At 43.9% G+C, this 15193-nt stretch overlaps 3 protein-coding genes across 9 annotated transcripts in view; 2 read left to right on the top strand and 1 right to left on the bottom strand.

Moving 5' to 3' along the window:
* Window positions 1–156: 156 nt before the first annotated feature.
* On the top strand, window positions 157–1983 carry bbln (bublin coiled coil protein). Its single transcript, XM_070989032.1, has 2 exons — window positions 157–544; window positions 1185–1983. Exons 1-2 carry the CDS (start codon window positions 466–468, stop codon window positions 1427–1429), a joined length of 324 nt encoding a protein of 107 aa, XP_070845133.1. The 5' UTR covers window positions 157–465; the 3' UTR covers window positions 1430–1983.
* A 952-nt stretch (window positions 1984–2935) lies between these two features.
* Window positions 2936–10357, bottom strand: ciz1a (cdkn1a interacting zinc finger protein 1a). Of its 2 annotated transcripts, none has more exons than XM_070989030.1 (16): window positions 10214–10357; window positions 9481–9727; window positions 8267–8394; window positions 7943–8157; window positions 7313–7430; window positions 7062–7149; window positions 6772–6881; window positions 6585–6664; window positions 6197–6397; window positions 5939–6069; window positions 5704–5797; window positions 5448–5561; window positions 5217–5366; window positions 4935–5013; window positions 4502–4623; window positions 2936–4372 (listed from the first exon to the last, which is right to left on the bottom strand). In XM_070989030.1, exons 2-16 carry the CDS (start codon window positions 9645–9647, stop codon window positions 3836–3838), a joined length of 2334 nt encoding a protein of 777 aa, XP_070845131.1. In that variant the 5' UTR covers window positions 9648–9727; window positions 10214–10357; the 3' UTR covers window positions 2936–3835. The 2 variants fall into 2 exon arrangements, with proteins under 2 accessions (XP_070845131.1, XP_070845132.1); XM_070989031.1 differs by having other exon boundaries at window positions 5217–5360.
* Window positions 10358–11225: 868 nt separating this feature from the next.
* The window catches only part of dnm1a (dynamin 1a), a 48507-nt gene continuing 44539 nt past the window's right edge, over window positions 11226–15193 (top strand). For 3 of the 6 annotated variants that reach the window (XM_070988231.1, XM_070988235.1, XM_070988229.1), the window contains exon 1: window positions 11226–11657. In XM_070988231.1, the coding sequence (XP_070844332.1) occupies window positions 11497–11657 (161 nt within the window). In that variant the 5' untranslated portion in view covers window positions 11226–11496. The remainder of the gene's footprint in view (window positions 11658–15193) is intronic. The other 3 variants (XM_070988233.1, XM_070988234.1, XM_070988230.1) reach the window with 2 other exon arrangements.

Genomic DNA, 15193 nt, shown 5'->3' with positions numbered 1-15193 from the left:
GAGCACTAGTAATAGTAACGTAAAATCGTTTACAGATTTACTGCCGTGTAAGACTGAGCATATTTTAACTCAATTATCCACAAGGTTATCATCTCAGAGGGAGCACTCTTTCTTTTTACTAATGCGATCTTTGCAGGGAACCCGTAAACCCCGCCCACATTTCTCCCATCATGCATCGGTTCGGTACACAAATCTCTGACATCTGAAGGTGTAGATGTCAAGCGAGCTAACTAATTATCCCTGTCAGAGGTTTCCTCTTGAATTAAGTTTCTAACCGTCTCAGAATATCGTTATTAAAGACATTTTATTGTGTAATTATTAATTTAGCGGACTTTGTTGCTCGTTAGTTTTCTCATACTAATTAGATGGCAGCCTAGCTAGCTTAGCTGTTTAAGAGTAACGGTAGCTAGCGAGACTCTTTTTACAATTAAGTAACTAATGAACGTGAAGAACGTTTCCTAAATAATGTCTGGACCAAACGGAGATCCAAACATGTCGACAGACGATGGTATTATCAACGACGAAGACGATTTCGACGATGAAGGTAATGACCGAGCTAAATGTGTTCACTCATTATAGGCTATGCTAGTAACGTTATTGCCACAGTGGAGAAATTCATTATCTGTCATTGCAGTAAAATCAAATTCAAAATCCATAAACTCAAATAACTTTCTTTCGAAGCACTAATGCTAAATTAGAGCATTGAACCATACCTGGATGTCAGGTGACACTGAGTTTGAATTACGGTATTTACATCCAAGCGAGTTTATTACAATGTCTGATCCATATCTGCCCCAGTAATATCATTATCTCATAGACTTTTTAAGTGAGGTGTTGTTTGCTGTCTCTGGAGCATATTCAAGATTTATCTCTAGACAACATCAGTGCTGTTCTTCCTCAAATCCTCACGTTAAGTACATCTGTTCAGTACTGTAGAAATTAAATGAGAATAATCTTTAGAAATGCGCTGATGTGTCAGCAAGCTTCTGCTATATGTCACAGTGCTTTAATCTTTATGAGCTCAAAGGCTGATTTGTGGGACCTCTGACGACATAAGCTTCACAGCCGGCAAGCAGGAACACAAGTTGACAGCCTTTTAAGCTTCAAGCAGCAATAATTCTGTCCAAACTAACTATTTACCTTGCCTGGCAGAAAAGACTAATCTCTCTGCTGTGTATTCACAGAGTATGAAGCCATCAACTCCATGCTAGATCAGATCAACTCCTATCTTGATGACCTGGAAGAACGGAACGATTCACTTAATGGAAAACTGCACGAACTAATGGAGTCAAACCGGCAAGCCCGGCTGGAGTTCAGGGCCCAGCTGACCGGCCCTCAGACCCAGGAGGAGAATTGTCCTGCAGACGGGGACTCCTCCTCACCCAGCAAGGAAGACCTGAGCAAGGACAGCGGGACTGCCAATGAGTGACAGAGGAAATTCAGAGGTAGAAATATTTATGAGAACTGTCTCGACTCTTAACCTGTGTGTTGGACTAGTGACCCTTGATCTACGTTGTCCATCCATGCTTGAATTTTCCCAGATTCTAGTCAAAATAAACCTAACGTGCTGATTATGGTGACCTGCCCTATGTTGAACATATTACATCAGGCTCTCCCATGATCTTCAGAATTTGTCCTCCTTGCCAAATAGAGGTCACTGTCAAACCTCTGTGTGGTGTGTTGATCCATGTAGTATTGATATTCAGCTTTGTATCAACTGTACTATTGGTTACTTATTGTATTATTCCCACAAACTAAATATGCAACATTCCAGATGTCTAACAGTGTATTGTAATATTTGATCTGCAGCATGACTGTAAATCTACAAGGTGTTGTGTCCATTTTCATGAACCTGTTTGGGATAAACGATGTCACCTGGAAAGTGTCTGTCTGTGTTAACTGCTCACCAAAAAAAAGTCCAAAATGAAGTCGACAAGTGTGGGAATTGTCAGAGATTTTAATATAAATTAAAATGACCCCCCCTCAAACAGAAAACAAACATCCAAAAATACATAAACTTGCAGCAGTTAGAAAACGTCACTTGTGTGTTCGTCTCAATTTGTCAGTAGCTGAATAAAAATACAATAAGAAACATACAGCTTTGTCTGAAATTATACTGTACATGTCCTTTCTCTCTGCCGCTGCCTTCTGTTTCAGATCGAAAGAGCACAGTTTCGATCGCGTCTCGTTCCATCATGTGACAGTCGCCACCGTGACTGGGAGAGTTGCTACATGTGTCAGTCTTTTGTGGCTTAAAATGTCCTTCTCTAATGTGGAGGATACGTTTCCAGAGCAGCGCATCAGTCATCATCCTTCCTTGTTTATGCTTTGCGGCGGCTGAAATGCTGGAACCAAAGTTATACATTTGTATGATCTGTAACTGGGATAATCTGCTGTATGTCACTGGTGCGTAAAAGCTGAATTTAAAATAGAATTTGCTACATTAAACGCCTACAGACACTTCATGGTTTATCCTCCCTCCCTTATCTCAACTGTGTTCCCTCCATCCAGTGTTGTGTCTCTGTTATGCATTCAAACAAATGCTTTTATCTTTATGAGCTCAAAGGGTGATTTGTGGGACCTCTGACGACGTAATCTTCACAGCTGGCAAGCAGGAACACAAGTTGACAGCCTTTTAAGCTTCAAGCAGCAAAAACCTGCCTTGACTGACAAGCATTCGAATTTTTAAAGAAGTAAAATACAGTAAGTGCAGCCTTTTGTGAACGACTCCCACTGGAGTAAGGGACAGCTAATAATTTGAATTCAGTGCCTGTTGCAGAAACGCCTTTCTTTTGTTGCTCTTGGCGGTGTTGATGAAGCTGTCGGCTGCTGCAGATTTTCATTTTAAAGCTCCTTTATCGTTTTCAAGAATACTGGGGTTTTTAGACATTTTGTTGACGGGTGTTCACGACTACATTCAGCTTCTTTCTTGTACAAAAAAAACATGACAATGTGTACAGGACTGTTTCAGTGAGAAGGCCACAGCTGCTGTAAAAACTTTTTTGCCCCAAACACAACATCAACTTGAACCCAACATGTCTTAACAAAAAAAAAAAGAGGATGATAAATGCCCTGAACAAATCTATGATTGGTTTCAAGATTCAGCATTTGTCAACACTCAAGCCAAAGTACCATTTTAATACTTTTTGAAACAAAACTCGTCACCAACATTGAATTTGGTTACATTCTACATTTCAGGTCGCTAAAAGCGTGTGCTACGTGGTTAGCAATGTTGAAAATGTCTCCAACTTATTATATTAAGTTAACAATCATTCATCGCAGCGAGCGAGAGCATGAGCAGCCTCCTGATCCTTGCAGACAGCAGGGTGGGAAATTAACTTTTTAACCCCGGAGACCAACGGATGGAAAATCCACCAGCCGGTCTTTTCTTAAACTAGGCCACATTCAAATTTAGGGGTCAGAAGCAATTACAGCAATTGTAACACCAGGGAGTAGAAGGTGAAGAAACAACTGCATTACTAAAAATCTAAATTTCCCTTGCTTATGGTGTAACCTGAAAAAATACATAATTTCCCATATTTCCTTTTTTTTCTCCCGTTTTGAAAATTTGAGATACTAAGATACTTAACCATCGGATTCAATGTGTGTTTGATATCTTTCAGTGGTTAATTTCCCACCCTGGGAAACTATTCTCATGTTTCGCCACGATTTACCAACATTCAGTCTTCTTATGTGTTGCTGTGTTTGACTCACACTTTCCGACATGGAGAGAGGCAGGGCTGCTCACTTCTTGGTCTGTTTCATGAAAGCACCTCTTCACATACTGACAAATCCTGTCCTAAGGTTTCCTCTCTTTCCACATCTTATCTGTGACTCAGCGTCTGTTTGTGGCCCTCACTGACCTGCGTTTGGGTGTGGTTTTTGCCTTCCCTGTGTCGCTCTTTTTCCCTGCGACAGCAGGAGCTTCCTTCTCCTCCTCCCCTTCGTTAGCAACCTCAGCAGCATGTGCTGACTCTGAGTCAGGCTCCTCTGTGCTGCCAGCAGGCTGCTCAGCAGGTCTCTCCTCAGCTACGGAGGCCTGGGATGTGGTCTCTTCCTCCATGCTGTGCAGTTCTTGGTCTGTGCTGCCGGTGCTGGTCGCTGAGGTGGTGGTGAAGCCATGTGAGGTTGGGTCAGGTTCTGCTCCTTCCTCCTGTTGCTGGTTTTCTGTTGGCATGTTCAGTCGGGTGAGTGTAATGATAGGTTGCTTGGGGTTTGCGTTCGTCACTAAACCAGTGTCCTCACGGTGGGAATTTTCATCCGAACAGTCTGTGATGGTTTCTGGTACGGGCCCGGGGCTGTCTGCAGCTCGGAGACATTCTCTGGAAGATGCAGCAGCTTCACCCTTTTGACTCAGCAACTCTCTGCACCTCTGAGAGGACAAAACATAAAAATACTGAAAACACTACAAATGTGGAAATTCCCACCAAGAGCTGACGCATACTCGGAGTGAGGCTGCAGTTATACAATCAATACAAGAGAAACTTAATAGTAAACCAACCTTGAGGTTCTCGAAGTGCTTCAGTGATTTGCAGTGGGTGTGCAGAGCAGAGGATTCAAAGTGGTAAAACTTGTTGCAGAGTCTGCAGATAAAACCTGCGACTGGAACAAAAAAACTGGACCCTGCAGCAAAAGAAGTGAAAGAATAAACTTCACTCAAATGTAATAATCAATGTTATCAGGAGAGTTTATGGTTTTGCTGGTCCGGTCGGGTAAATGTGCTTAAACCGGTTTGATTTGATGTATTTTGAATTCAATTTAAATGAAAAAATGATAAGTCTAACCTGCTAGTATTTCTGCTGCTGACTAGCGAGCAAAGTGTAATTGACTCGTCGTCTAATTGCTTACGTGCCGAATAGTAAGCAACATGACAATGCCATCAACAAAAGAATGATGCAGCAAACAGTGACGAATCAGGAGTTAGCGCCACTCACCGTAGACTGTGTCGGGGTCATACTGCTCATCACTGGCTATGTCCTTCAGAGTCACTTCTTTAAAGGAGGACCAGCCATCCTGTACAGGGTCACCAGAGACACAGAGAACATCCACAGTGTAACAGATGCACCATCTACAGTATGATGGACTAAATAGTGTTATTCAGGAGCTCAGCTCAAAGCGAAGCTGGACGTTGGTTAAACCACGAGGTGTGTAGCTTATCGTCTATTTAAATGCAAATACTGTCAATTACAAACAAGCAGAAATTATATGCTGATCACCTGTTTCTCTGAGACATCTTGCTCTCCTTCTTTCCTCTGTCTTTCCTCTCCCTCCTCCACCTCACTCCCTTCCACCTCTTCCAAAGAAAAGCCGTCAGTGTCCATGGCAGTCAGCTTGCCCAAGGCCTCACAGCCCTCCTTCTCCTGGAGCTAGCAAACAGTGGACACGTCATGTCAAAATGCTTGCCTTGTTGTTTGATGGTTCTAAATCAGGAATCCAAACACAGATACCTTCTCCACTTTCTGTCTGTGCTCCTGGGACTGCAAGTGCTCCACAAAAATCTGGGAGGTCCTGAAGTGTTTCTTGCAGACTGTGCAGGAGGAGATGGCTGATCTACTGGCAAGCTGAGGAGAGACAGAGGGGACACCAGATCATTACTGATTATTCTCCCTTAAAGCAACCACAAAAGCAGTTTCAAAACATTTCCAGAAAATTCAATATTCAAGCGTTTAAACATGCTTAACTATAAAGTGAATAGCTAATTACTCTGTGCTCCTCGGTGCGACGGTGGTCCGTGATGCTGCTGGTGAAATGGATGTGACAGGTGGTGCACCAGTGCTTCGTTTCTTCTTTCTTCTCTCTGCAGAGAACACGGACAAACATTATCCAAGCCTCATGAGGATCATTTCCTCTTTTTAAAAACGGTCTCTTACATTAACCTCGTACTGACTGACAAAACCTGTTTGAGGTTCAAATAAACAGTCAGATGTTTTAAACTGACCCGTCTCTGTTTGCTCCCTGGAGAGACTCCTGCACCCGTGGCAGCAGGGTGACCAGGCACGCGTTGCTCATGTGCTGGATCTCCATCATCCTCTGCTGGTGGGAAACACTGTTCATATGACTCCTGAAGTTCTGCAAAAAAACCAAAACAACCCACAGAGTGCAGTCGATGAAAGAGATAAAAGAGAATAGTTAAATAAAATACTCATATTTTGCACTGTGGCCTCTGTATGATGACGTGTGTGTGTGTTCAACCTACTTGCTGGTTGTGGCAGGTAATGCTGCAGAGGTAGCAGTAGAACTTGTTGGCGCCCTCCACTACACCCTCCTCTCCTTCCTCCTGGTTGCCTGGTGAGGGGGCATCTTTGCCCTCTGGCGTCTCCTCCATGGCTAAATCAACCTGCTGGTCATCTTCACTCAGCCTGCCAGACGGGGACGGGGCTGACGAACAGCCGTGGCCCTGCAGAGAGGCCGCAAACCAGAGCTAAACCCAGTGTCGGCCATTTGTTCGAGATGTACTGCACACAGGAGGTTGGCAAATACTGATAGGCAGCACTCAGCCTGATTTTAGTTACTTCAAAATTATCTACAAGTGTTCACATTATTTTGTCTATAAGATGATCATTCCAAATAAAGACTTCTCTCACGTCAGCAGCTCTGCTCTCCTCCAACGCCTCGACAACATCCGATCCCCCCGTGGAGCCTCCTTCCTCCAGAATGATGCAGTCTGGGTAAAGATCGGAGGACAAAAGGAGCACAGTAAGTTTTCATCTCAATGGACCCGAACGACACTACTATTTGAAACCATGCACTCTAGATTTCTGCTGGTTTTACCTCCAGTCTGGCTGTCCTCTGTGTTGCTGTTACACTCTGAAGAAAGAACGTCCCCATCTGTATCTGCGATGGTGACAGTCTCAACAATAGGTTGTTTGGGCTCCTCGGACCTGAGAGATAATGAACAAGAGTCAAAGAAGGAAAAAGACAAAATGTTGAGGGTTAGCAATCAGGTAGGAGGCTTTTTTTTTTTTTTTTAAGAAAGGTTTCTACTCTTCCACACTCCTGAGGATGCGATGCCAGGTCAAAGTTTAACTGCACTCACAGCAGTAAAAAAATGTTTTCCCTACCCCTCTGTCCGCTGCTTCTTAACTGCAGGTTCTTCAAGTTGCTCCTCAGTGGCCTGCGTGGCTCCATCCACTCCTCCCATGGCACCATCTGTAGAGAGAAAACAGGCAAACTCAAAGTTGGAGACAAAGAAAAAAAAACATTATCTGCAGAAAATGTTCTGATCTTCAAGTACTCTTCATTACTTTTCTGCACAAGCTGAAAGTTGCATATGACAGTCAACACGCTGGACTGTACAGTCCATCAGCTCTACCTGTTTCACTCCTGTCAGTAGCTTCATTGGTACTGCTAGCTGCTGGTTGGTCGCCTGCGCTCCCCGCTGCCATCTGCTCGCTGTCTCTCTTCCTGTCTGGCTGGCGAGCTGCAGCATCCTACACAGAGAACAGGATACCATGTAGACTGTGTATAAAGAGGCCTGGCTTGTTTATTTAAGTCAGCATTAGAACTGGGCTGAACTGTACTTCCAACCCTGAGATAAAGCTGCAAGTGAGAGATACTAACAGAGGCACAAATCTGAGATTTTGTTGGAACTGGATATAACTGATTTTGTCGGTTCATCTCAAAGTGAAAATACCTTTATTAATCTGTTTAGACATACAAAAAAGTGACTGCTGGATTTGCAACTTTGACAAAAAGGAGCTCCTTTTCAAATTTGTTTAATCAGAGTGGATAAAATTACTTTCATCAGGCATAAAAGAGTTGTGCTGTCACAGCTGGAAACCCTGATTTTCTTTGAGAGGATACACTAAAGTGACCGTCCATCATGTCTGATTGAGTCAATACTTTGTGAACCGGTCACTCGTGAGACCACAGTGTGGTAAATTAGCTGGACTGTAAACCTACACAGTGGTTATAGTCATTATTATGGTGCTGCTGTAATTACTGTGGCAGTGATGGAGGAGGAGGAAGAGGGTGCGGTGGTGGCGGTGTTGTTGTAGTAGCGAGCGTGTGGGTGAAATGGTCGAGCAGCTGGAAAACCCATGATGTGGGACTTGATGGCCATCCCCATGGGAACCGGTCCGAGTAGAGACGACCTGGTCCCTGCTGTGAAGAACTGACGGAACTGCTGTCCACCCATCCCAAAGCCCCGCATGTTACCTGGATGAAAGCAAAGCATGATGGGTATGGAAACACACATACTACTGCTCTTTCTATTGGAGGCTTTTGAGTTCTTGCTGCTGTCTTTATGCTTTAATCCAGACTGTACCCTGCATCTGCTGCATCAGTAGGGCCCCCTGCAGCATGGGATTGGGGGCGATGATGGTAGTCTGGGTCGCCTGGCACAGGTTGACCATCCTGGGAGGAGTGGGCGTCTGTGGAGGAACGGGAATGGCTCTGGGCGACAAGAACACAAGGGAAAATAAACATGCAGCACTATTTCAGAAGTAAATAGCCTCAAGCTAAAAAGCAGCATTTCAGTGATGATCTGTCGACCAGTCAGACTACTTACAAACCTGAAAATTTACTGTATACACATCTGTGATGTTTGGAAATTAGCTGATATTCTGATGTAGCGTCTTCACATCGACACCTGCACGCAATTTCCAAATGAAAACACAAGCCGTCCTGACTTGGCTTAGCCTTTATCAAAAGTCAACTCCCTGTCAGCAGCAGCATTACTCAGTGAGCTTCATTACATAAGCGTTTAAAAAAACAAGCATAATCCAATATAATACAACGCTAAATCATATTAATAACAACACTACAATTGTAAATGTTTTATCCAGCAACAGTAAATACAACAGGCAATGACCAAAGATCAGGGTGGCAGCATGGAATGACAGTGTGGTCATAGGTCAAAGAAAACAAACCAGTCTGAGCTGCTTTTGCTCATACTTAAAATACACAAGAGACCTGAGTTTTTATGAGGATTAGAGGTGATATTGTCATACTTTTTGGGAAAGAGCCAGTAATCTTATGAAATGACTTTTATCAACACTACCTTTGGGCAGGCCAGATAACAGAGGATGGCAATAATCCAACTTTTGATACACTCATAACACTGTTTGACGACTAAATAAGCATCTGATCCAGACAGATTGAGTAGATTTGGTTGGAGTAATCAGTTCTCTTAAGTCACAAATACAAACAACCCATTTGTAGGGCATTGTAGGGCGGCCAGATTGAGACAGACAAAAATATTAGTGTACATCTACAGGATCTAGGTCATTGGTTTACTTCTAACAAAACCATAACAAATCAGAGCCTGGGCTGGATGGCTCTTCACAAACGGACTAACGCACCTCAAAACTGTCCTACTATTCCTTTTACATTTAAAAAAATACTGCAAACCTACACATTTTTCCCCACCTACCGCAGAATCGTACAGTCTGGCGTGTATTGTTACTCGGCTACGGCGAGCCACATATAACACATTCGCAGGCCCTTGCGTAATCCCCGGTCTCGAGTTAATGTGCTTACCGCGGTGTCTGGTGATGGTGATGGGCGACATGATGCCCCGGAGGCGGCTGCGGCGGAGGAGGAGGCGGAGGCTGCTGCTGGAAAAGTTGTTGTAGCTGCCGCAGGTGCTGGTGAAACTGCTGCTGTTGCTGCTGTTGCTGCTGCTGATGGATGTGTGGGTTGAACATTACGGGCTTTAATTTCCTCCGTTAGTTGACAAACCGGCAGCTGAAGTGCCAGTGTTTTGTCAGCCCTTAAAACAAAATATCTGTGGATCGGAGCAGGAAAAAGCTTGTGTGATTAAGTGCCCCGGCTGTTGGAATAAACCCTCTTATTGTGAAGACACATTCAATTACAGTGCGCATCTCCTGAGACAACAGGTCGCTCTCATATTTCATGGTGACAACTAGCTAGCATTAGCAAGCAAGCAAGCAAGCTAACTATAATTTACTTTTAGGTTTACTTAGTTTATTTTAAAGTCTTTACTCTCTTAGCCAAATATATTAGGAGAACAGTATGTTAAACGTTTGTTTTTAGAAGAGAACTGCACGTTATTTAGAAACTAACACAAAGCAGAGATCTTGAGTCAATAAATGAACATGCTACACCTGCCATGAAATGAACGAAGCTAGCCAAGGTAGCCAACAAGTTAGCTTTGCATAGCATTGAAGTGGCTAGCTAACTGACAGATAAACCTGCTGCGCCTCCTCGCGTACTTCCTACATTTCACCTTCCCACAGTTGTAACGACTTACTTCTCTAAGGGGAAAGCCGCGATGATTGTTGATTATCCAACTAAAGTCATAGCACACGGTTAAAGACTTGCTCCAGACCCGGTGCAACTTGCATAAAGCAGAAACCCAAAACAGCCCCTTGTAGAGAAATGACTGCACTCTGTCGCCCTCTGGTGGTCGTCTGGAGAAAGGAAACGCTTCAGGTCTGCATAATTAAATGGATCATTAGATAATAGTGTATTTTGAATTAAATCTGGCATTGTTTCATTCTCAGACGGTTGTATTTTAGACATGTAACACCAGTAAGTATGAAGAATTAATAAGATACACTAACCTACAGTGAATATTAGATACTCAAATAGAAATTCAAGCATAACAGTGCGACTTCATTACACATTTGTACATCATATGCAGCATATGTTATATATATCATTTACATATGTAATGTCAATATATTACTATTTTATATATTATATTATATTATATTATATTATATTATATTATTTATAGAGTTTATCCATTGTACATGTTGCACCGACACACTGTTACTTTATATATTTTCAATGTATATTGTATTTACATGTATGTTGATCTATTATTGGTTAGCTGTTCAGGATGGAAGTGTTGGACAACTGGAGGCTGACCAGGATGAAAAGTCACCAGAATCATGAGTATTTATCCTCTGGCAGATTGACAGATTTATCCAGTATCTTTCAGCAAATGTCACTCAGTGGTAAAAAAATATTTACAAACACACCCAAGCTTGCAGAGTGCCCCCTGGCCTTTGTCCACGGTGCAAACAGGTTCAGCACCATGGACAGATCTGTACATCACACAAAATTATGTGTTTTGGGCCTTACATTTAAAAAATGGAAGCAGAATTTCATTCACACACTTTTCTAAATTCATTCCAACAAGATTAGACTTGAAACATTTTTTTAAAATAAATAAATAAAAAATCCGTGGATCACAACAGCTCAATTTTGAGTCAACACAGTGAAAACACACCACCCAGCGGTGCGCATGGTGAACTGCAGGGATCCCTCCTGAGGAAATACAAGAGATCATCCTCATCCTCCCCCTCCTGCGGTGCTTGGTGGAGAGAACCGTACACTCACGGCTGTGGAGCTGCCGAGGAGGTCTGACACACCGAGGAGGCGCACTCAATGAGGGCGCAAACCGAAAAGTGAGCCGGTGTCTGTGCGCCCAGTCCAAAACGCCCTCTAAACGCGAGGAGCGACAAACGAGAAATACATCCCTCCCTGCGCTGACAAGGAAGATAGACTGCCCAGTGCATCGCAAACATGGGGAACCGGGGAATGGAGGATCTGATTCCTCTGGTGAACCGCATGCAGGATGCCTTCTCCGCCATCGGGCAAAACGCGAACCTGGACCTGCCGCAGATCGCCGTGGTGGGCGGACAGAGTGCGGGGAAGAGCTCGGTGCTGGAGAACTTCGTCGGGAAGTAAGTAGCTTTTCCAGGCTGCAGTGTGTCGGCGCGGCCCGGTGCATCACATCATATCCATTTTACACTTTCCACAGCCCAGTCCCCATCCCCCTTCTCATGCAGGTTTAGAGCCAGCACACAGGCTTCACTGAGACCTTCTGGGAGTCCCTGAACGGTCCAAATCGTTTCACCAGTTTTATCCCCCCCTCTCTTCTCCCATGGACACGGCTCTAAGGCGAGGAGATTATTTTGTTAGGCCTTTATAAATCCCCAGTGAAGTTTATCTGTCAACTGCTGCATGATGCATTCACGGAACCACAAATTCCTGTTAAATATCCAGGTATTTCATATGATAAACCACCTTAAATTAGGGAGTGCTTTAAAGGAGGTTCAGTAAGTTTCTAAACTCCTTAATCTGGGTGCCAAAAGGAAACAAAATTGAATGTTTGTCACTGTGAATCCTGTGACATCTGACACAGAGGCAGGGTCAGTGTGGATGCTGGCTTCCAGTCCAGCAGATACAGTTCCAGGCAGCTTGGTGGACGTGTTGTTGTTCTTGTGGCAGTGCTACCATTTTGTTGTCCTCAGGCTGTTTAATCCTGACCAGGCAAAGGGTGCGCAGTGCTGCTTGCTGTGTGCGTGTAGTGAGGTTTCAGCCTTGCAAACATGCACAGTTTTATTTCTGCCAGAGCTGATGATGATACAAGGGGAACAAATCTGATCTGTTATGCTGCAGTATGACCTTGCAGAGAGAGGGAGAGAGAGAGGGGGAGAGGGAGTCCACCTGAGCTTTGAGCCCTTCCAGCTCAGCTCATCCATCTGTCCGCCAGTGCTTATGCTGTAGTAAGTGAAGCTTACTGTATGCGGGCGACAGCATGGGTGTCACTCGCTAACTGTTGGTCGGCCCTGCTTGCTTGTATTTCACCTGATCTGGGAGATTTTTTGCGCTTTCATAGACTTGATAGACAGAGTGTGTGATTCAGCAGTCTTTTCTGCCTCAGCAAGGTCAGATTGTGTGGCTCAAAGCCAGCTCACCCCAACTCTGAACAAAGCCTGGGTATGTCACGACAGAGGGATCCATCTGGGCAGTAACCGACTGAAATTGATTCATGGTAGATCTAATTACACGTGAACACATCTACCATTGTTATCTCTTTTTCCTGACACTTTCAAGCTCCTTACACCTGTTTGGCAGGAGAGTCAAATTGTTCACCACATGGTCGGAGTGCAAATTCCCCTTCTTAACAGGTAGTAGGTGAGGCACGCCAACTGTTTACATGTCGGGGTAATATACACATGGTGCTGCTGTGGAAGATATATCAGTTTTTTTAGTGAAGTGGTGAACAAAGCAGCCAAAGTGTCATTTAGGCTTCTCCCCCTTTTTCTCAAAACATGGCACCTACACTACCCACAATGCAACTCAAACCGGCAACGGCTCAGTTGGAGATTCGGTCGTGTTATGCTAATAGTGGCTAACGTAGCCTCAAGAAGTGGGCTTCAGAGGCGTGGTCACCTCTCTTCTGTCCACCTACCTGGATATTTTTCTTTTTTTTTTTAGTAGTTTTCAGCTCCAACTGATGCCTCGAGTGACATCACTCGAGGCAACTGACCAGACTTTGCAAAGGCTGCAACTTAGTAACACGACTTTAAACAGAAATACTGAAATTTGTAAAAGAAACTCTTGTTCTTACCATTTTTCACCTTTGTTTAGTACTTTATTTCTATCTTCTTGTAGGGAAATCAAACATTTTTATGAGCAACATTTCAAAAACAGTGTTTTGACAGCATGTTAAAATGGTTTTGCTCACTTGTCAAAGGCTTTTTTTCTTTTTTTGAGTAATTACTGCCATTAAAACAATCTCTTAACGCTCATTATGAGGGCCGGGCTTTGCTGTAGTCACCCCGCGGTTGTCATAGAAACAGCTTGCGCCTAATTACGGCGCCTCCCCCGAGGGACCGGCGGTTTAGATGATCACGACAGGAGGCAGACGAGGAAAGAAATCAAATGTTAGCTCACAATGAAGCCAACCTTTATGTGTCAGGACGCACGTGTCGCTAAGAGCTGCAGCCTCTGACGTCTGCAGACAGGCAACAGATTGCAGAGTGGCACCCTGTCATGCAGCGTTGTGTGTGTGTGTGTGTGTGTGTGTGTGTGTGTGTGTGTGTGTGTGTGTGTGTGTGTGTGTGTGTGTGTGTGTGTGTGTGTGTGTGTGTGTGTGTGTGTGTGTCTGTCAATGTATGCACTCTCCCAGTACAGCTGCAGTGATGTCGCTCGAGTCCTCCTGCTCCTCCAGTCCTCTGGCCCCCCTGTGGTCCCATTGTGCTTGTGATATCTGCCTGAACCAACACATGCTTACAGCAGTACTGTGTGTTTACATGCTGCAGCACTTCTTTTCTTCACCTTTTCTGTCTCTTATTCACAAATGCACATGTATTTTAATCCTTTTTGCAGATTTTGGCAGTAACACAGGAGCGACTATTTCGCTCGCACAGCTCTGGATTCGGCTTTGCTCTCCCTCTGTCGGCTACTGATGCTTACGGTTAGCACAGACAATCAATACCAAAGTACAGGAGACTTATAAATAGCAGAGAGACATTTGCATCAATTATTTCTCAAGGCATATTAGCTGTTTAAAGCGGGAAAGAGGATGTTCTCCTTTGAGATTTGAAATGATCATCAAAACATAAGCATATTATGATGTGTTGACAGGAGTTGATGCAGAATTTGGGCAATAATTGGCGACTGCAGGAGTGAACTTTACAGTGCAGTTGGACACTGTTACTCCTGATTGTTCACCATCACCCCTTTCGTCTCAGGTGGATTAGATTTTTGATGCTTGTCTGGCAGCTGTGAGTCAGGGACAAGGACTGTGGAGACATGCAGCGCTAATGTCATGAGAGAAAATCCGAGGACACTAATCAAGTTTATCTATTCCCCTTTATCATCTGTCCTTCAGTGTTCTCTGATCCTGCTTTCGTGATTTGTCCTTGTGGAGAGTCCACTGACGTCTCGCTCGTTCCCATCGCTCACTTCTCCGTTTCCCACCTCAGTTCGAGCCACCTTTCCCAGGCTTCTCTGCCTCATTCAGTTTCAATTCTGCTCAAAGGTGCTTTGCTGTCATCAAATATAAAAGCGCTCAACTCCAAAGCAAAGGCAGCAAGGGTATAAGAGAATTCCAGGGATGCACCAACGGTAATATTATGAAAGATACAAGCTGAGACGTGTTTGGCTGCATTTGAGGACTCCTCTTTTTCCTTTTCTTTTTCAATTAGTAAACTAAATGCCCAGTGTGATCTCTTTAGAACATTTGAAACCATCCAAAGATTTTCAATTTGCAATGATACACAAGCAGAGAAAAGCTGCAAACAATTTAGGAGCTGAAAACAGTGAATGTTTGCGTATCAAAATTGTGCTGATCATTTTTTTTTGTACTCCTCTATTAACCAACTAACTGTGTCAGGATGATATCACTCTATGTTAGCCCCGCATCTTCTGGTCATGTCCCATCAGTCTGTCTGTGATTTGACAGTGAAAAAGACATCTCACACATGTG

Source organism: Chaetodon trifascialis, chromosome 20, assembly GCF_039877785.1.
Source record: "Chaetodon trifascialis isolate fChaTrf1 chromosome 20, fChaTrf1.hap1, whole genome shotgun sequence".
In the NCBI taxonomy this organism is placed as follows: Eukaryota; Metazoa; Chordata; class Actinopteri; order Chaetodontiformes; family Chaetodontidae; genus Chaetodon; species Chaetodon trifascialis.
This window is presented reverse-complemented; position numbering and strand designations above follow the sequence as displayed.

Coding starts and splice junctions, on each gene's coding strand:
- ciz1a (XM_070989030.1), bottom strand. CDS start 9,647: ATGTTCAACCCACACATCCATCAGCAGCAGCAACAGCAGCAACAGCAG. Junction 5,798..5,938: donor CAGGGAGCAAACAGAGACGG/GTCAGTTTAAAA, acceptor TGTTCTCTGCAG/AGAGAAGAAAGAAGAAACGA. Junction 5,562..5,703: donor GTCGCACCGAGGAGCACAGA/GTAATTAGCTAT, acceptor GTCTCTCCTCAG/CTTGCCAGTAGATCAGCCAT.
- bbln (XM_070989032.1), top strand. CDS start 466: ATGTCTGGACCAAACGGAGATCCAAACATGTCGACAGACGATGGTATT. Junction 545..1,184: donor AGACGATTTCGACGATGAAG/GTAATGACCGAG, acceptor GTGTATTCACAG/AGTATGAAGCCATCAACTCC.